Genomic DNA, 22,479 nt, shown 5'->3' with positions numbered 1-22,479 from the left:
GACTGTCCCAGCGTCTCGACACTTTTTGGCTATACAAGAACATGTCCCCATTTTTGAGAGAGAGGGTCGGGTAAAAGTGCACATTGATCACAGAGTTCTGCAAGCTCACGTTTCAGCCGTCGTATCACACCAGAGAGAGGCACAACTTTTACAGACTCGCCTGCTGTGCAGCCTCACCTCATTCAAACAGCACAGCAGGATTTAATGAGGAGTGAATGAGGTCTGAAGTTCAAGGCCAGGTTCACTAACAACAGGCCACTGGAGCTCTTCACTGCAAGGCCAGGTAATTTTTGTCTTTCATTATTATTATATGTATAGTTGGATGTGTGTCGATATTTAGATATTCAGTCCTATTTCGATGCCTATGCCCGTCCCGGATTTTGATTCTGAAAATCTGGCCACCCTATCGTTTGGACAGCAGCAAGAGTGTCTGGAACAAGGTACCAACAACCGTATTTATACTTTTTTTAGCGCCGCATTTGCGCCGCTTTTTGACGCAAAACGGCGCATACCTACAAAATACAATGGTATTCTGCAACTTTGCGCCGTTTTTGCGTCAAAAAACGACGCAAATGCGGCGCAAAAAAAGTATAAATACGGGCCCAAATGTTCAACAGTAATTCTTGTTTAGTCCTTTCTTCATTCCATAGTTTATTTAGCCAGGAGTCATTTGTGTAAACAGTGCAGTGCAGTGAGATTAGCAATACTACTTCCGAGAGGAACTGCAGCACTGTCTGTGACTACATTGTAGACCACACTGATAAGTGGACTTCTGAGGTCCTGCAAAAAATGTGAACGTGGCGCCTTTACTGTGCTCACTACCTAACATGAATGACATTTTTCCAGAAAAAAAAAACAATGCTCTTTATGCCACAGTACTGAGAATGGATCACTGATGGACTGAGCATATAACCTAGCATTATGAAGGTTGGCAGGGTCTATGTGGGTCATTAAAAACCCTCTTCCAAAGTTAGAGGCCTGAGTCTAAGGTCTATAATGTAGGAGAGTCCCTGTTGGACCTGGCCCTCGATACAATGTCATTGCCTTCAACTCTTCTTTTTTCTCAGCCCATTTTTGTTGGCTTTTAGAACTCTGTGCTCTTTACTATTAGTAACCAGTGCTAAAGTTCATATGCTCCCCCCCTAAAACATGGTGCAATTTGCTTACACCTGATTGGTGCTTTTAATTTACTTATAAGTCCCTCATTTATGGTACCACGGGTGCCCAGGGCCTGTAAATTAAATGTAACTACTAGGCAGAAGCAATTATTTTGCCATGCATTAAAGTTGATTTAAAAAAATGTCTGAGGCATTCCATTTTAGCCTATAATGCAGTTTTAAACTACCAATTTGTCCTGGCAAATAAACATTTTCTCAAGTCTAACCATTCCTTTATAATATATATATATATATAAGCCATGCCTAAAGTAGGCCCTAAATAACCCACACGGCAGGGTGCATTCTATTTAGACAGTAGGACATGTGTTTTTATGTTTTACATTTCCTGGTAGTGAAAAACTCCTAAATCTGTTTCTCACTACTGTAAAACCAAACTCTCCCTTAAGGCCTAAATCTCTCATAGTAAAACATTGAGGGCCTGATTCTAACTTTGGAGGACGGTGTTAAACCGTCCCAAAAGTGGCGGATATACCACCTACCGTATTACGAGTTCCATAGGATATAATGGACTCGTAATACGGTAGGTGGTATATCCGCCACTTTTGGGACGGTTTAACACCGTCCTCCAAAGTTAGAATCAGGCCCTGAGTTTCCATACTACAACTAACAAGTGCTCACTTTTAATTGGGAACAGACAGAAATGTCATACTGTGATGCAAATTGTAATTAAACATTCTCTTTAATGGTAAAGTCATACTTTAGATTACAATCTTGAAAATGGCACTTTTCGAAAAGTTGGTATTTTCCTGCTCTAAACTTTCTGTGGCTTCTATGGATTTCCAGCTGTCTGGGCCTGTTAATTGCTCCCACATCAGAAATGCTTGTTGGGCCCAGACAGTGAACAATGAGACTGGGGTGCAGCTGGAAGAGGACCAACCTGCCTGGATGGGAGGGGTTCCCTGCCCAACTTACATTTTAAAGGGCAGCTTCCAGCACACTCACAAAGAAACTTGACACCAACCTTTTGCCATCTTAGACCTCTTGTTGCTTGGGCAGAGGGAGAAAGGAAGTTTCCAGAACTAGATGTCAATGGGGATTAGACTAACCCCTGTCCCCCCACTTCAAAGGGTGGCACAGGTGTAAATATTGGACCTCCTGAGCCACTCATATTACACTTTTGAACCGGCAGACTTTACATGAGGACTGCCATGTTTCCCAAACGAGTGCAATGCTGATTGAAATGTCTTGTTCGTCAGAGGATTGCCCAGCTGCTTGAGGCCTGCCTTGTTCCTTCAAGGTCTGCCCTGCTGCTACCAGAGGACTGCCCTGCTGTTTGAGGCTTTCCTTTTTCCCCAGAGGACTGCCCTGCTGCTTGAGGCCTGCTTTGTTCCCCAGATGATTGACCTGCTGTTTGAGGTCTACCCTGCTCTCTGCAAAGGAAGTCCAGACCTATACCCTTCATCCCAGACTACCTTAGTGAATCCAAGGGTCACTTGGTTCACTTCCTGTTTTCACTCTGCTGGCGGAGTTCACAGAGTTTTGCCACTTGGAGCACGGAGTTCAGCATAAACTCCACTATCTGCTACATGGCGGAGCCACCACTAGTCATCACTGACCCTGGGAAAACAGACTGCTTTTCTGCAATCCTTTGATTGATTGAGAGCTGCTGCCTAGCGCAGAGAAGGTTGTCATGTATGTACACACACACACACTCACACACATGTACAGCTACATGTAGACTTGGAACTATGACATAAATATATATAAAGTAATCAAGACATATGTGTACTTTCACACACAAAACTCAGAATAGATTAGAAAAGCAGGCATAACCACCTAAGTGCCAGGAAAGTAGCTGAGGGTATTCAAGACACATTTAAATGCTTTAAATGCCGCCCACACAAATATTACTTTTATTGGTTTACAGAGGTCCAGGAATGTGCCTACCAGGTTCATCTAAGTGCTAAAAGCACACTGAACCCATCTAGCACACGAAGTGCAGAAAATGCAGGGAAACGTGCAAATTCAATTCATTTTCTTCAGATTGCACATGAGTGAGAAGGTGCTCCAGAGTAAGCCAGACGGTAGTCTACCAGTCAATCCCAGCCTGCTCCAAGCTGGTTGGCACCCTCTGAATTTTGGAGTACAGCTAGGAAAGAGGCACAAGAGCACGTCACAGCCAATCAGCACTTTGGAGTTCTGTGCTGCACACTGTGACTGTGATTGGCTAAGGTGCCCCAATACTCCAGTCCAAGGTTACCTTACACTTCATCACAGATGCCTCCCAGAATATGTTCAATCATGGGATTGGTTGCTGTGTGGCCTGGGAGCTCTACAATTTTACTGACTAGTAATAATGCACAATTCAGCAGCCTCCTCCTTACATGCTGCAGCTCTGGTGTCTTCAGGCTAGAAGGCATAGTGAGTGAGTGAGTGGACCGGGGAGGAGACGGTGGAAGTGCTACTGCTGCCTGTCCTGCTTAGCAAGCACCCTGCCGGTAAGTGGTAGTCTATCGCACTCCAGTTTCCATTTGGATGCCTATGTCCCCGGGGAAGACTTGGCGGCTTCTTCCTGCTCACGCATGTGAAGTTGCCCCGACTTCAGGCCTTCTCATTCTGCTTTTATCCCTACATGCCTTGTTGACTGTTACCAGTTCACCAACATTGGGATTCACCACCACTGCAGTATGGTACGTGTATCGTCCCTCTCCAGGACACTCTAGAGGTGCAGAGCCTGTTTGGGTCCTCAAAGCAACCTACAGGATCTCTGTAGGATGAGATGGACAACCAGGAAAACATTCTGTCAGTGGTATTGTGTGCACACCATGGAAGGGAAACACTTGCTGTCCTGACTAACTTTGTGTTCAGTCCACAGTCTTAGCTGCTAACTGTAATATATAGATACACTAGGGGAGATTGAACTGGATTGGAAGCAGTGACCTTGCTAGTTGCTACCTCTGCAGTTTGCCAGCCATAGTTTTGACTTATTCAATGGGTCTCAGGGAGGCTACATTTTAAAATGCCTTATGGGGTTAAAGGTGGCACCTGTGGTGGATGGATCTCTGCCGACTTTCGCTGAGTTGTTGTGTAGCTCTGTGGAATTCCACAGAGTACAACTCTGCAACTTCCTTCCATCCCTTGTTTTGATATTCATGGACACAAAAAGCTCAGGTGGCCTCCCTGCAACTGTCCATCTGAGCTGCTGCAACTGGCTCTGCCTAGACCTGCAACTGGACCTGTCTAGATCCACAACTTGACCCTTGTTGGAGTCAGTTCCTGATCTCCAAGATATGTTCCCCAGGTCCTAGACCCTTGGCGGGCATCAGTGCAGCTCCTCGTGTAAAATCCTGAAGCTTTAGACTCTGTTCCCTGGACTTTGACAAGGTCACTTTTTTAGCAGAACTAACATGTATCAGCCTGCACTCCATTGTGGTTGGCCTAAAAGTGTGACTTGGTCCCAGTCTAGTGCACCCAGATACCCACAGTAAGTGTTTCCTGCTTTTTGGCACAATTTTTTCATTCAACCCTTTAAAATTGCATATCTCTGGTTCTACTGATTGGATTTTTATGATTTAAGAACCGCTGTTTTTATTACATTGTACTCTATCTAAATTGGAGTGGGGTATCTCTTATGTTATGTTTCCACTTTATTACTGTTTGTTTGTTGTATAAATATTTAACTTAGTGCCTCTAAGTTAAGCCTGCCTGCTTTTGTACCAGGCTACCAGAGGGTTAAACACAGTTGAATTTAGTGACTTTTATTGGTTCACCCTGACAAGGATTGTCATTGATATGTGAGAAGGGTTTTCACTCTCCTCAATAAAAAACACAATTTCCTATAATTCTTTTAACTAGTAGTATAGCCAGAGGCTGAACAGTTTATAAGGTTATTAGAACATTTAATTCACTAAATATAAATGTTGGACCTGAAAGCCTTAGGGTGGTCACCCCTAACTTTTTGCCTGCCTCCTTCCACTTTTTGGATACTGTTTTTTAGACTCTGCACACTTTACCACTGCTGACCAGTGCTAAAGTGCATATGCTCTCTTCCTTTAAACATGATGACATTGGATCATACCTGTTAGACCTGACATGCCTTAGGGTGGTCACCCCTAACTTTTTGCCTGCCTCCCTCCACTTTTTGGACCCTGTTTTGCTGGCTGTTAGACTCTGTGCACTTTACCACTGCTAACCAGTGCTAAAGTGCATATGCTCTCTCCCTTTTTAAACATGGTAACTTTGGATCATACCTGATTGGACTATTTAATTTACTTATAAGTCACTAGTAATGTACACTATGGCCCTCATTCTGACCTTGGCGGGCGGCGGAGGCCGACCGCCAAAGTCCCGCCGTCAGGTTACCGTTCCGCGGTCGAAAGACCGCGGCGGTAATTCTGACTTTCCCGCTGGGCTGGCGGGCGGTCGCCTTCAGACCGCCAGCCAGCCCAGCGGGAAAGAGGCTTCCACGATGAAGCCGGCTCGGAATCGAGCCGGCGGAGTGGAAGCTGTGCGACGGGTGCAGTTGCACCCGTCGCGTATTTCACTGTCTGCGCAGCAGACAGTGAAATACATTTAGGGGCCCTCTTACGGGGGCCCCTGCAGTGCCCATGCCAGTGGCATGGGCACTGCAGGGGCCCCCAGGGGCCCCGCGACCCCCCCTACCGCCATCCGGATCTCGGCGGTCCGACCGCCGGGATCTGGATGGCGGTAGGGGGGGTCGGAATCCCCGCGGCGGTGCAGCAAGCTGCGCCGCCGCGGAGGATTCAATGGGGCCGCGGTACACTGGCGGGACCCCGCCAGTGGTGCCGGTCCGACCGCGGCTTTACCGCCGCGGTCGGAATCCCCATTGGAGCACCGCCGGCCTGTCGGCGGTGCTCCCGCGGTCCTCCGCCCTGGCGGTCAAAGACCGCCAGGGTCAGAATGAGGGCCTATATGTGCCTAGGGCCTGTAGATTAAATGCTACTCGTGGGCCTGCAGCACTGGTTGTGCACCGACTTAAGTAGCCCCGTTAACCTTGTCTCAGGCCTGCCATTGCAAGGCCTGTGTGTGCAGTTTCACTGCCACTTCGACTTGACATTTAAAAGTACTTGCCAAGCCTAGAACTCCCCTTTTTCTACATATAAGTCACCCCTAATGTGTGCCCTAGGTAACCCCTAGAGCAGGGTGCTGTGTGGGTAAAAGGCAGGAAATGTACCTCTGTAGTTATATGTCCTGGTAGTGTAAAACTCCTAAATTCGTTTTTACACTACTGTGAGGCCTGCTCCTTTCATAGGCTAACATTGGGGCTGCCCTCATACATTGTTAAAGTGGCAGCTGCTGATCTGAAAGGAGCAGGAAGATCATATTTAGTATGGCCAGAATGGTAATACAAAATCCTGCTGACTGGTGAAGTCGGATTTAATATTACTATTCTAGAAATGACACTTTTAGAAAGTGAGCATTTCTTTACACTTAAATCTTTCTGTGCCTTACAATCCACGTCTGGCTGGGCTTGGTTGACAGCTCCTTGTGCATTAACTCAGACACACACCAAACACAGGGTACTAAGCCTCACGTGCACACATCTGCATTTTGAATGGGTCTTCCTGGGCTGGGAGGGTGGAGGGCCTGCTCTCACACAAAGGACTGCCACACCCCCTACTGGGACCCTGGCAGACAGGATTGAACTGAAAGGGGACCTAGTGCACTTCTTAGCCACTCTTTGAAGTCTCCCCCACTTCAAATGCACATTTGAGTATAAAACAGGGCCTCTGCCCTACCTCATCAGACACTTGCTGGAGAAGAAACCTGAACCAGAAACTACATCCTGCCAAGAAGAACTGCCTGGCTGCTCAAAGGACTCACCTGTCTGCTTTCTACAAAGGACTGCTGCCTTGCTGTTGCCTTGCTGCTCTCTGGCTGTGCTGGGTTGTGCTCCCCAAGGGCTTGGATAGATATTGCCTCCTGTTCCCTGAAGTCTCAGGACCAAAAAAACTTTATCTCTGCAAGAAGAACTCCCTGTGCAGCGAAAATCGATTCACAGCCTGCCAGAAACGATGCACAGCCTGCATCGCAGTGAAAAAGTCACTGCATGCTGAACCGGAATGAGGCAGCCCGACTTCTTAACTAGAAGATTGATGTAGCGCCAGCGTAGCGACCGGAAATTCGACGCATGGCCCACTGAATCGTCGCACAGCTGAGCCAGAACGACGCAGCCCGACTTCCAGGGAGGAATCAAGGTACCGCCTGCCGTGCAGTAGAAATTTCCACACAACGCCCACTGGATCGACGCAGCCCCTGTGACTTAATCCTGTCAGCGCCGGATTTCAATGAAACATCCCCAGGGCATCCGAAGACCACACAACCTGAAAAGGATCCAAGACTGAGCACCAGAAATCAATGCAGAGCCTTCCCTGCGTGAAAAATAAACGACGCAACGCCGTATGCAGCCCAAGAAATCGACCCACACCTCCCTGTTTCCCACGCATCTCCTCCTCTGCGGTTCCTTGTGGAGATTTTTGAACGCAAACAAGGTACTTTGTGCTTACAAAAGGCATTTGTTGCTTTTAAGAGACTAACAACACTTTCTATCATTCTACAGTGATATTTCCGAATATACTTATTGCATTTTAATCGTTTTGACCTGCATCTAATCAGAAAAATATTATATATTTTTCTAAACACTGTGTGGTGTACTTTTGTGGTGTTCTACTGTGTTATTGCATGATTTATTGCACAAATACTTTTCACATTGCCTTCTAAGTTAAGCCTGACTGCTCAGTGCCAAGCTACCAGAGGGTGGGCACAGGATAATTTGAATTGTGTGTGACATACCCTGACTAGGGTGGGGGGGGTCCTTGCTTGGACAGGGGGTAATCTGACCGCCATCCAAAGACCCAACTTCTAACAATAAAGTATAATTGAACAGAGTGAAACAGAAAGAAAAACCTTGGAATATTACAGCAGACAATCAATACCAGCCACCATTGGCCCTCTGCTACAATAATTTCTTCAAAATAGTTCTCTAAATTTTATTGATTTGGTATAGCAATATAGCTAGTGGCAAGCGTACTATTGATCATTAAATGCCTTTTTCAAAGTTATAGACTCAGGACAGAGGAGAGGGCACCAATGAGGGAGAGAGGCTATAATAATCTATAATGTCCGAAGCAGAAGGGCTATAATTTACTAAACTATTCTACCCTCCGAGGGAAGAATCTTAAAAATAGAGAGAACAGAAACCTTTGAATGTTAGAGCAGACTTCGAGCATTATTAGCCCTCTGCCAGTTTGTTGTATTCGTGGAACTCTTGGTATTCCAAAGTTGTAATAAAATATAATGCCCAGGAAAACAGTACTCATATGTAGTTTTCGCAATACTGATGGAAAGGTGGTCATTTTTTTTTTATTGTGGATTAGTTTACCTAATTCTTTTGTTGACATAGCATTTTGTCCAAATATTCTACCCATTCACCTTTGCACACCCTGTGCAAAAAAAAAACTTTATCTGCTTCCCACAAAATGACACACTTATGCACACGGACACAAACAGATCACAGCAATGCACACATGCACTTAAGATGGTTACATAGCAGAATTTCAATAGCGGAAGTATCATCTGACATAACTATTATGACCTATATATAAATTACAAAAATACTGTTCCGCTAGGTGTGGGTTTTCTTTTAATAACTAAAATTTGTAAACAATACAAATGGTGCAATAGTTTGTCAGATGATAAGTAGTCCAGGACTGTCTGGTACCATACCTTTACAAATATTCAAATGGCTCCAGGCTTACTAAACACCCTCCCAAACAACAAACCGAGATACACATACTTACGCACGTACAAACGGCATCGTGCTCTCACACCCATATTCAAGAGCTGGAACATGCACACATTAAAAAGAAACATGCATGCAGACACATACACATAAGCAATACACCAAGGCCTAGACTTACAATACTTTATGCAACAGAGGGCTGTGTGAAAATTTGCCGTGCTGCATTGCTTGAAGGGAGAAAATGCTTATCAACATATTGAATAAGAGTTGCCCAGTGACATCTTCGGAGGATTTGTGCTAAAAATTGCTTTTCTATGTGATGTTCAGCCTTGTGCTTTAGTGTAAAAGTGAGTCAACAGTGCCTAGCATAGGATTTCTAATGACGGTACAACACTCTGCTACAATTTCCTTAATGTAGACCACCATGCAGGGGTCTGACTTACAAGATGACTGCTTTAGTGTAAAACACAGGTTACATATAGGTATATTTGACATTTGTTCTTAGAGTCTGTCACAAAGCCAGATCATGTTACTTCAGTAGATCTGGTCTTGCACCAAACCTAAGATGTTTGCACTGCCTTGTCCCAAAAATGACCCCTTTGCAAAAATGTAACGATGCCGGTGCAAAGGGATTTCAGCGTGTCATGGTCATTTTTTATTACAAAATAGCATTTTTAGTTTAGAAGTTGATTGTTGTTGCTATTTGCACAGCATGTACGCCAGTATATACTCTAGTAAATCTGGGTCTAGTAGTTTAACAAGAGGCATTGGAGTAATACGACACAATACAATACAATGACAGCCCTTGAGTCACTACACAATTTGTGTTCAATGCAATGGAAAAGCCTTGGGTGATCATTAAAGTATTTTTCGCGTTGTTACTTCCAGAAGGAATAGCACGCAATTGTGCCTGATCAAACTTTCTCCATTTTGTTTTCTCAAGACACTTCACAAAACATTAGTATCTTCGTTTCTCGCTGTCGATGTGGAGTTGCACTCTAAGGCGTTCATTTAAAAAAGCTGCTCCTCTGACCGGCGGTTTCTCCCTCCAGAAAGACACCTAGAGTAGCCGGGGAGACCAGCGGTCTAAGCAGAGGTGCGCCGTCTCCCACAGACTGCGCCGCTGAGGTGCCCGTCTCCCGCTCCACGGCTGGGCACCTAACGAGGCCGCCTCTCCGAGGAAGCGGCCGCGCTGCCGAGCTGTGCACTGTGCTGCACCAGAGCCCCGGGCACTCGTCTGCGAAGCCTTCAAGGCCCCTGAGAGAATGAGACTGGTGCGCTCGTGTCTGCCCGCGGGGAACCAGCAGGGCGAATTAAATCACCTGCCGGAGAGACGTTGGGAACGGACCACAAGATCTGAGAGGCAATTTACTGTTAGGTCCAAGTTTCCAAAGCGAAGGGCGCGGAAGCCCTCTAGAAGGCGTGGGTCCAGTCGCTCCTTGCGTGGTACTTATGTGCTGAAAGTGTGAGTGTAGTTATAATTATTCAAACTCCCCAATACAGGCGTGGGGGCGGGGGGGGGGCAATTCACTAACAGCAGAAACGGCTCAAGCCCCAGCGGCACACACAGTGTTGATAATCCTACTTACCTGCCAATGGCGCTGGTATTTCACTAGAGCGCACAGAGGAGCACGCGGAGCGGTATTAGCGCTGTGTGTGTCTGGAGAGTTCACAGAGCGGTGTAAGCGCTGCGTGTTTCTGAAGCATGCATAGAAAAGCACCAGCGCTGTATGTATCTGGAGTGCGCAGAGAGCGGTATAATCACTGTGTGTTTCTGGAGAACATATACGCATTTGAGCCGCGTGTCTTTGGAGAGCACACCGAACAGTATTTCCGCAGTGTGTATCTGGAGAGCACAGATTGATACTAGCACTAGTGAGTCGGGAGACCACAAACAGCGGTATTAGAGCCCACATTAGCGCTGCCTCTATGTGGAAAGCACACAGAGCAGTATTAACACTGAGTGTATCTGGTGAGCACAGGCAGGTATTAGCACTGCGTGTATCTGGTGAGCACTGAGTGTATCTGGTGAGCACAGACAGGTGCGTGTATCTGGCTCACAGACAGGTAATAGCACTGCGTGTATCTGGAGGGCACAGACAGGCATTAGCTCTGCGTGTATCTGGAGTACAGACTCTGTCTGTATCAAGAGCGTGTATGTGGAGCACAAAGAGAGCCATTAGCGCTGTCTGTGTCTAGAGAGTACCGGGCGGTTGTAGCGCTGCGTGTATCTGCAGAGCACGGAGGATATTAGGGCTGTGTGTAACTGGAGAGCACACTGAGAGGTGTTCATCTGGCCCCGCACAGAGGGACCCACAACTCTCGTGAGTGCACGAATCTGCTGGTCTGCTACCAGTACACCAGTGCTGAATAGCGGGAAGGGCGCGCACGGAGACCGGGACCAGCAGAGCTGCGAGTGGCCCACAGTGCCCAGTATCAGGGACTGGAAGAGAACACGCAAAGTAGCCGAGCAGAGGGGCGCGGCAGGGGGACCTGATGTAGGAGGGGACGGCTAACGTGCCTGCCCACAGCCTCAGCGCTGCGAGGAAACAAGTTGGCAGTCAGGACCCTGGACAGCGGGTGCTGGAACTGCTCAGGCTCTCCTAAGGAATCCCTCGCAGCTGCAGGATTGAAGCGGCGGATTCCCACCCCAGAGCGTGTAAAATCTGGAAAGAGGGGACAGATGGCACAAAACACAGAGGCTTCTATTGGGCACGGGGCTGTCCGCTGCCACCCAGCTGTGACTGCGCTATAAACCACACCTGGATGCATGCTGGAGCCATCTGAGAGGAATCACAGAAGTGTTTTAAGGTCTTTTCTGCGTTACGGATTTTCTGGAGACCTAAAAGTTTTTCATGTTGTCGGTGGATTTTTCTTCTAATAAAGCAGCACATAGTAGATTGGCAGGGGCAGTGCCAGTCTTCAGGCGGATGCCGCTTGAGAGGCAGCTGTGGTGAATTCACTGGGCATCTCCCGCTCCTTGGCGGTCGCCCAGCTCCTCCCCCACGTGCCGCACGGCTCCAGCAGACCCTCCAGCGTGAACAGTTTCATTGAAAGACACGCTTCCGCCAACACAAAAAAGAGAGAAGCGAGGACGAGACCCTACCGACAGGGAGTTCCGTTTGCCACCAGCAGGCAGCAAGGGAAGGACTGAACCCCCGGGAGCATGGAGAGAACGGCTGGCTATCGCCCAGCCTGGCACACTCTACTCTGGGTACTGGCTTTCATGGGCACCTGTGGGATTTCCAGTGGGGACATTTCTTGCAAATCGTGTCATTTTCAGGTCGGAATGCAGTACCCTGTGGGCTCCCCCTTACTAACAAGGCAGACCAGGCATTTAGGCGGAGACGAGGAGAGTCTGGCTGGAGAGTGGGGCAGGGAGAGGGGCCGTAGCGGGAGCGAGGAAACGGATAGCTTTGAAGGGCTTCAACCCGCTCGAATTGGGATAAGTGGATATACGACCGTCCTGCCAGGGTCAATTGACTCCCAAGACAACAGGGGTGATGACCTAAGCTACAGAAGTAATGCCAAGAGTACTGATACACAACCGACAACTTCTGACCTACACAGAAGTACACTTAGCGCTGCCTTGCTAGGGCATAAGTCCGACCAGAGTGCGTCAGAAGTGCCCAGAGTCGAGCCATGGGCAATGGAAGTGGGGGGAAACAGAACCCCAAGACAGAGAGCCAAAAGGAGCAAGGGCGAGAGGAAGGAGCTCGGAGGTGATAGTGAGAGCAGCTCTATCATGGACGGACAGAAAGTGAGAAGGTCGGACTTGAAGGGGTCCAAGGAAGAGGGACGAACGAGCCGGGCCAGGGTTGAGGAGCTCAGACTCACCAGCACCAGCTTTGCTCTGACTGGTGACTCAGCACACAACCAAGCCATGGTGCACTGGTCTGGAGGGCACAACAGTAGCGTGAGTACTCACATCTGTGCACAAAACATATTGACCTCTGAGGCCATCAGTCACCTAATAGAACTATCTGCTGGTAACCATCCACCCATCCATCCATCCATCCACCCAACCATCTATCCATGCATCCACCCATCTGTCCGTCCCTCTGCCCCTCCATCCACCAGTCCCTCTCTTTGTCTCTCTCCATGCCTCTTTTGACGTCCTCTCCCTCTGAATCCCCCCCCCCTCTCTTTCTACTACTGCCCTACTGGTTACCACTGCGTGCTCTCCCTTCCATTACTTCTCGCTGCCTTTTTCACTATTTCTGCAGAATAAATACCCAGTAGAAATGTCTTAATGTGTAGATTTATAGAGAAGACCACGCAAATGCCATTGATTACACCAATAGCCAACAGGGGAGGTCTTCTCCTAACGTAGGCGATGCCGACAGAAAGTATGAAATGATTGAGCTTGTGGCAGTGGCTGCTGGGGGCTCCCTTCGCAGAGGGGACAAACAGAGCCTGGGAGCATGAGTCAGGGTGAGTTATTTGCTCTGTTTGTCCCAGACGGCAGAGGGGGTGGGAGGAGGAGGCTGTGCGCGCGCAATCTGCACCTGGGAGATTCGAACCCCTCACGCGCCACAGCGGCTCCGGGAATAATGCTTACAGTGTCAATGTCAGCAACGGTGGTGCAGCGGGCCAAGAGTGGAACAGAGATCAACGTAAACTGGGGCCATCCACCGAAGTGTGAGAAACAAACGGGATAACTTTTCACCTAACGGCTCCCTCCGACCTTGCTCGGTGCATTTGAAATACATTAAAAAATCTGTAAAATATAGATTTTTTTATTTGTATTCTTTTAAAATCAAGAGGTGGCGCCCTTGAAATCTGCAAGAGCAGCCAGTCCTTGCGACTCTCTCTTCCCGGCAGCCGTATAAAGCAAGAAATGTTATGTTAGCGAGGGTTACAGCGCGCCCTGCTTTATTTCAGCCCGAACACGCTCGTAAAGAGCGTTGCTTGTTATCATAACGCGATATAAAAGCGCTATTTATGGCTCTCCATAAAAGGCGAAAGTACTGCAGGTGGAACTGCGAGCACAGAGATGCGCTCATTATGGCGAAGATTAATAGAAACTTCTCTTTTCAGTATTTCGCTCGGAGCATTAGGTGCTTGATGGGAACCGGTGATGGAAAACACAAAGCAATTGAATCGGGGGAGTGTTCTCAAAACACTTCGGGTTGTCTTTTTCCTTTTTCTGGAAGAAAATGTGTTCTTGTTATTCAAGCCCCATCAGGATGCACGTTCAAGTTCTGTGGGGGCTCCCAGTTTGTAACAGATGTGGGATTTGCACAAGTCCACATATCTTAGTCAAGTGATACACAACCAGAAATCTATCTACTTGTTCTTGTAGTAGTTGGAATAAACACTTTGAAGCGCCTTGAACAAATTGTGTGATCCTCCTCAAGCCATTCAATCGCTCGGCGCCCCATTTCCCAGTCGCGAGAGCTCCTTGAGTTCACAGGGCGCTCTGCACATGACACTCTTCACTTCGTGGAGAAAGGCTAGCTCAGCTATCCCTGTCCGCTGACTTCGCTGTAACCAACTGAGTTCTAGCCGCTACCATGACCACAGTGTTTTCCCTCTTTCCATCGTCGCTACGATTGATATGGTTTGCACACTGGTTGAAAGCAGGTGTTTGGACATCCGCTACTGGTGAACGAAGACCATTCATGGAAAATATCTCCCCTTGAGACATTTCAGAGAGACGCGTGTTGCATTTCAACGCACGTCACCAGTGTGATAACTCAGGCGTGCACGCGGGCCAGTCAATACATTGTAACAGTTTTACTCTTGGCGTCCACTTAGCAGTGACTAAGCCCATATGTAGGGCCTCCCTGGTGGCAATTCCACTTGACCATTTTCAGGTGGTTTCCGCTTGGCAATGCTGGAGTACGAGGGAGAGATATTTACTGACCTGTGTGAATAATCTTGCGTTTACGTTTTTAATGGATTGATGATATTTTAGGTTCCAGTTGGTATTTGTAATGAACGATCAATGCTACCCTTGTTTTTTTCCACCGGGCAAAGATTGTTAGTTAATTGTCCACGAAACAACATGCTGCAATCATAAACAATTTGCAACTTGTCACATAGAATTCCCATTATTGATGAAGCGTTATACATTAATATATTGTTTTTGAAAAGAGGTTTAAAATGATTGGTTTATAAGATTATGAGGGATTTTGTAAAACACAATGTTCACCGAAGAGTGTCTCTAGGCGCTGAGATGCATCTTTTATATACAAGGTGTATCATACCAAGAAAAGCAAGCTACTTGTTTAATGCACTACACACATAACCGTGCAAATTAGAGATGGTGCACTATACAGATAATGTTTTTTTAAATATAATGTTTCCCGTACTGAATAGAGAAACATTTAAGAAGTTATTACCACAAAGCCTGGCGCCATTGTTTTGAAAATGTGGAGTCCTCAGGCTGATGTGTGTGTAAAACGAACTGGAAAGTGATGCGTTAAATTTGCGACTTAACGGCACGTAATGCACAAAGACCACATGTATGTGCTTCAGCATGTGAACTTAGACAGGGTGTTGCACCAGACTGTGCTGGAAGAAGGCAGATACAGACTGTGACAGTGTTCACAGTCGGAGGGCACGAAAAGAGGGTGGGGCCATTATTACACGGGGAAGGGTAGAGAGAAAACCATTGGCAGTGGGATGTCCCATTATCCAGGGTTACATGCTTTCCACATTAAATGACGTAATTATTGCACAGAATCCTTATACTCTGGTTAGGCTCACACGGAAAACACATGCAAGACCAGAGGCCAGACGGTATTGCGGCCCTGGCGCTATTTATTGTTAGTGAAAGGTGTTACTGTGCATGATATTGGCATCATAGGTGGGCAGGGCCATTTGCATGATACGAAGAACAATGAAAGATAAAAATGTTTCTAAGTCCACGTTTATTGTGAACACTGAGGCCCATATTCAAGAAAAAGTGGTACATCCGCTATGATGTGCCAATTTTTCTGCGCCCTCCTACTGGCATCTAACGACACCATGGTTGCGTTGTATTTATGATACAGCGCACCATGATATTGGTTAGTACAATAATGGCAGCATTTTTGATGCTATTGTGGCCTTTTGCTACACTAGCATCAAAAACGTTGACACTAGTGTAGCAAGGTGAGAGGAGGCCCTTAGGTTTCTATGAGTGTGTTGTTTTAACGCCTGTGCTGACGTTAAAAATGACACCAAAAATGTCACATTGAAATCTTTTCAATTTCACTGTGCCATTTTAGTGGGATTCCTAGGACCGGAACGCTCCCCCTTGCATACATTATGCCTGGCGCAGGCATAATGTGGTACAAGGGTTTACAAAGTGGTGCAATGCATGCATTGCGCCACTTTGTAAATATGGCACTGCAGAAAAGCCACTTTGGCGCCTTAGCATAAAAAAGTGACGCTGTGGCGGCGCTAAGGTGAAGCTAGGGGCTCCTAAATATGCCCCCAAAAGTCTTGAATCAGTAATTAGGCCTTGCATCGTGTATCTATAAGTTGACTATTAACATCTGCTAAGTTATTTATCAGGACAAATAACAATAGAAAAAAGCGAGGACATTCTAGCGACGTGGTAACTATATGTTTAGGTATGAAATCATGAGCTTTTTGGTAATGTAGATAAATACTTCGAGCACACTTTCCACAGAAGCTTAAAAAGCACCGACGTCAGGTAGCAATGCACACTGTACACCCATGTTGTGTGTAGCAACCCACCACGCTACACAAATTCAATTATTTCATTTATTTTATTTAGAATTTTTGCAGAGGGCCCAGACCACAAATTGCTATCTCAGAGCGATGGGAGGGGGAGTATTATCGGAAATACAGCAATGGACTGGCATGCAATTAATGCAACAAAAACCCAGCAGAATACATGCAGCAAGAAGAAATGACAATGACTAGGAAGATGGAACCATCTAGATCAATCGTACAATGAATGACGCGTTGTGAGGCTGAACTCACTTAACCCTTTTCATAAAGCATGCACAATTGTTTTCTGTGCTATGCAACTCCAATTGGTAAGTGATAAGTGAAGTTATTGGATATTGGTACTGTACCTTAGAGAATCATGGCCAACATTTACAAGAATCTGGCGCATCAGTACTGATGTGCCAGATTACTCGCACCCCCCCCGCCCACCACCTAATGACACCATGGGTCTGCTGTATTTACAATATGGCACAACATGACACATATTAGGCCACTAGCGTCACAAATGTTTACGCTATTGAGGTGCTTTGCTGCACTAAGGTAAAACATTTTGAAGCTAGTGCAGCAAAATGCAAGGAGGCCCATTGATTTCAAAGGATGAGTCCTTGTAATGCCTGCTTTGAGCAGGCATTAAAAATGACATAAAAAAAGGTGCAGTGGCATGTTGTAGATTTCATTGCTCCATTTTTGTGAGCCTCCTAACTCCAGAATGCTGTCATTGTATCCATTATGCTGATGAAGGCATAATGTGGCGTAAGGGGTCGCAGAGTGGCACAATGCATGCATTCATTGTGGCACTTTGTAAATATGGCGCAGCGTTTTTTGCCTTGTTAAGCCACATTAGCACAAAAAATGACACTCATGTGGCTCAAGGAGGCACTAGGGTCTTGTAAATCTAGCCCCATAAGTGCAGAAATCATCTAGACCTTAAGTGTCTTACAATAAACAAAGGAGCAAGGTTTCCTTCTGTCCTCAGCCTGATTAACCTGTGCTTCACCTAAATTGGGCCTCTTTCCTCATAAGTGGTATTAGGCCCTCTCTTCCTCTAATGTAGGCACTGCCGGTTGCTGTGGGTCTGGATGTGGGTAGCCAACTCACACTTCCCTTCTTACTCAATAAGGTTGGGTCCACAAGGTCACAGAGGGATAGCCCATATTTCATAGTACCCCAGTCCCTTACCCAGCACATCAATTATCTGACCCTGCCCTTGGCACACCTAGGCTCACACACAGGAAGGCATGTTGCTCAACTGGACAGGAGCTCGTGGGATCTCTATCCCATGTTTTTAGAAGGTGACAAGCTGTAAAAAGCACCTTACTGTGCAGAGAAACGGACACTGCCTTTGGGTGCTTTGTGTTGTCTCGGTTTTATTTAGTTGGACTAATAGTTGTGAGATCGGACATAGTGAGGCCGGGCATAGTGGATTACACCATGGAGTGTTATTTACACATTCCTACGGTCCTTGCAATTCGTCTTTGTATTCTTCCAACCTGTTGCCTATGAAGACTGTTTATGCAATTGTTTGAGGAACATCAATGTGCAGTGGCACCTATAAAATAAGAACTTTGTGGCTAGTGGGTAAACTGATGTAGGACTGGTCAGTTTTGTTACTGGAGCTAAGTATAGGCTGTCAGCTAGTGGCCTCTGCATTAACACAGCCACGGTTCACACTTTTCGAAGGGTCTTGATGGTTTGTCCATAAATACTAGGAAAGGCAACTTTTGCACAAAAGAGTGTTTAGTTTCCCTGCGTTCACCGAGGCATAGTTTCATGGTCTGGACACACAAATGGGCATCTTTTCGAGACTGTAGGGTGCTACATTCGAAGTGGTATGGACATCGTGCATGCTTAAAAATGGCAGGGAGGAATTGGAATGTATGGCAGAGATGGGAACAGGCAAAAACAGGGGTTCAGTCATTGCCTCCTTGCTGGGGGCAGTCTCCTGTTAGGGAATGGCGCCTGGGAAGAGGGCAGCGAAGGGAGCTTTTGAAGGAGAGAGAGAAGTACTGCAAAACGGTTTTAGGCAGAGGACGTGCCAGTTGGGGACTTCAGTTCAGGACTGCTGTACTTATGAGCATCTCTTACTGGAGGGAATCAATTGTGCCTTTGTGTTGTCCGATAATGCCTGCCAGATACTGTGAACACTCTCTCTTCAGTGCTCTCTATCGCATTAGTAGTAAAGGTAATTTTAGGAGTTTTGTGAAGTATAGCGCCTCATGCAGGATGCTCCGAAAGAAAGATTACACCTTCTTCATGAAAAACCCAGTTCGGATATCCACAATAACTGGAGCCAGTAATTACTTAGTAGAAAGCTGAACTCATTGTCAGTATCTGTTAACAGACTCCACAGGCAAGGTTTCTGTTTGCCGAATCATTGATGAGTACTTCCTGTTTCTTGACTGAGACCGAAAAGGATGAAACCGGCCTAGGTGTCGGTAACTGGCTTACACAGAGTGTCCTTTTGTAGGATTCTAAGATTAATTTGCCAAGAATCTCTAAGCATGAGACACAAATGATTGAAAGTATCCTTTAAGGTATGAGAGTTCAAACATACCAGGACGTGCTGATGAAACAACTACAAAACAACTATGTAATTCTAACAGGAGCGTGTAAAGATCTCTTACGGACTCTGTTTGAGAAATTACATTATTTGGATTGGCTATTTCATTGGCTTGTTCAGTAAAATAGGATAAAGGACACAAGTCAGAAAAGTATATCAAAATCCAACCATGACACAAATTTGACAGAGAGGTGGAGTGAAAAATCCAGCAACAGCAAAAATTATGTGTATCAAAGTAACCATGAGGTGCCTTACAAGAAAGGTCTGCTATAAGTATGACTCCATTGCGAATTTCTATCACTCAGTTTTTCTGAGAACACTCCTTTTGACTTCTTACCACGTATCTTTTTGATTTAAAAAGACTTATTTGAAACTCAAAAGTGATCTACTGTCTCAGGTTCAAAGACAATTAGCCACTGAATCAGTTTTATCAATGGTTTTGACAGCAATTATGGCTGCAAACTATTGATAGGTTCTGACTCCTAAAAGGAGATGCTAACCGATTCACAAATGGGAAGCTACCCCCGTTGGACAGTTTCCCTTTTGGGAACTGTGCTTGGTAGACATTGGAGGAGCTGTAGTGGTCTAAAAGGCTCCTTCTTTCCTACCTGATGCACTCCCAAATATGGACCATGATTGTAAAGCAACATTGGTTCCTTTAAGGTATACAGGAGCTTAAAAGAAACGTTTTCCACCAGGGAATGCACTCACTGTGACAGTGGTCTACTGTTCCTTGCAAGCCACTATGCCTTAATTTGTAGACAAAAACATAGTCTAAAAAATTGCAATCTTCCTACAGGTAGCATTACAAAATCAGTGAAAGGTCACAAACCGTGTGCAATTCGTGACCACTGTTTGTAATCAGTTCATTGTACATCTGGCTCTTGGTTCCATCCCTACCAAGGATTATGGTCTGAAGCAAGTCAATGAAGGGAATCCAGCATCATTTATGCATGCAATGTGCAGGTTTCCACCCTTAGTTTTTTCTGTTCAGGGGCTAGATTTCCCTAGAACATGCTCAATCAGAAAAATCAATAGAGAATAGCTAGCTAGATCCTCACAGTATTTCTACTCCAGCAAGAGTTCTTTCCACTCAGTTGGCATAATTAAAGTCAAAGTAGAGCATTTCAGTGGGTGAAAGGATTACTAAGCCACTTGATACATGCCAGGTGTGAGCAAGCTTCCTTTGGCCTCCCTAGGGAAATTCTTATCAATAGAATCTTTATTTTATAAAAAGTGATACACAAGCACTTAGTGTTCAATGGCAGGAGTTTACCGAAGGTAATCTTACAGCCAGAAGCTCTTTTACTAATGGGTAATATTACCCCTGATAATGTAATGTTACTGAGGATTAAAATACAACTTGTTGGGTTTTAAGTGGACATTTCAAATCATGGTTTGTGTACAATGTTTGTGAACACGCTGAAACATGTGAGATTGTGGGTATTTACCATCTTGGAAATGTTTGTTAAGGGCAGAAGAAAATCATCCCTTTCCAGGATGAGAAAGTGAATGGAATCTCATCATATTTGATGGTGAAGAAGGGAAGACTTTCAACTAAGAATTATTTTCCTTTCCATACATTTCTCAACAGTCTGGGCATGCTCTTGATCACTTAGAGGGTTACATCAAATACACAAAAGGTAATTGGAGGGTGCTTGCAATACGTCCAACCACTGACAATCACCTAGGGCAGCATTCCAACCCATTGTTCTTTTGTCCACCATACAACTTCAAGTTAGACCTAGCCATCTGCAAATCAGTCTTTTTCCTGTTCCAGTGGGAACAGTCCAACCCAAACTGCTAAGCAAGGTCCAATTTGAACCATAACACAAGAAAGCCAGGACTAGTTTTGCCCTGATTGGGGCTCTTCAGTCAGGTGTAGCTTGGTTCCAGCAGCACAGCAAGCAAGTGACGCATGTCTGGGCCTACCCTTGGTCACTGAGAGGCATGTTTACAAGGCTCTTGTGCCTTCTTGCACCACCCTAGCATCATTTTCTTTGTGCTATGGAGGTGTTAAGGAGGCCCACACCATGCGCCATATTTACAAAGTGGCACAATGCATGCACGGAGCCACTTTATAACCCCTTGCACCACATTATACCTGCGCCAGGTATAATGTATGCAAGGGGCGTTCCCTCACAGGGAGGTGCCAAAAAATGGTGCAGTGAAATTTACAAGATTTCACTGCACCATTTTTCCCATCATTTTCAACACCTGTTCAGGACAGGGGTTAAGGTGATGCTGCCATTATATCCTATGGGCCTCCCTGACCTTTGCTGGACTAGTATTAAAATTTTGACGCTAGTCCAGCAAAGTGCCACAATAGCGTAAAAAATGTAGGTGCGTTTGTCCTAACAAATGCCGTGGAGCACTGTATAGTAAATACAGTATTACCATGGGGATGTTAGGGGGCACAGGGCGACGCAAGAAAAGTGGTGCATCAGAGCTGATGCGTCACTTTCTTGTAAATATGCCCCTTAGGGTTATACATAAAACATGCAAAAGGTGATGGGAAGATGCTTGCAATAAGTCTAACCATTGGCAGTAGCTAGACTTATTGTGAGCATCGTCCCACTATTTTTTTCTGTGTTTAATAGGGTGCAGCCATTCAACAGACCAACATGCTTTTGGACAGCCACTTTAAAAGTAGACAAAGACACTCTTTGGGTCAAGCAATCAGAGTCCTGGATGCATGTTTTTGCTGTGGTCTCCCTCTCTCCTAATTTATTCCCTGAGAAATGCTTTGTTTGTAGCTTTTCGATTAAATCTTGCTGTAGGGGCAGGAACAGAATTTTGTAGTGGTCCCACTGAGACCAAATAATTGCATGTGTAAAAGTATGTCTTTTCAAAATAGTTGGTTGATAATCGGTTTCCGTGGGAGGTCATGTTAAAAAAATCACTCCCACATTTTAATTCGAGTGGTATAATGGAAGCTTCTTTAATTATAAATGTGGCATGACGGAAGTAACCTGGAAAAGGCAAGTTTGGCATTTATGGGCATAAACTCATCAAGAGAACAAAGGTGTCTGTCCATTCATGGTTTGTTGCTTTAAATCATCTTTTCAGAGCCACTATCTGGCATGCATAGAAAGACCAGCTTGTTGCCATTGTGCTAGGTATGGCATTTGATGCTGCTTCTTATCAGGTCTTGGAGGAATAGCAGATGAAAGATAAATGTTAGGAACCAAGAAGTAAGCTACACAAACAAGGTACATTCTATTTTGTAGGAACTATCATCACTAAAGTATGCAGCTTCCGAAAACATCTTAGAAAAACTGAAGACCATTTGTTTAAATGCGGCCATCAAGGAGGATAGCATTAAAAGGAGTGCTTCAACCATTTAAACT

The 22,479-nt window shown here is 45.7% G+C and overlaps 1 protein-coding gene across 1 annotated transcript in view; it reads left to right on the top strand.

Moving 5' to 3' along the window:
- The first annotated feature begins 10,975 nt into the window (after positions 1-10,975).
- Positions 10,976-22,479, top strand: part of SORCS3 (sortilin related VPS10 domain containing receptor 3) — a 2,578,554-nt gene continuing 2,567,050 nt past the window's right edge. Inside the window, exon 1 of the mRNA XM_069239432.1 lies at positions 10,976-12,796. Coding sequence (XP_069095533.1) covers positions 12,047-12,796 — 750 coding nt within the window. The 5' untranslated portion in view covers positions 10,976-12,046. The remainder of the gene's footprint in view (positions 12,797-22,479) is intronic.

This window comes from Pleurodeles waltl, chromosome 6, assembly GCF_031143425.1.
Source record: "Pleurodeles waltl isolate 20211129_DDA chromosome 6, aPleWal1.hap1.20221129, whole genome shotgun sequence".
Classification (NCBI taxonomy): Eukaryota; Metazoa; Chordata; class Amphibia; order Caudata; family Salamandridae; genus Pleurodeles; species Pleurodeles waltl.
Note: the sequence above shows the minus strand (reverse complement) of the source record. Positions and strands in the feature narration are given on the sequence as shown.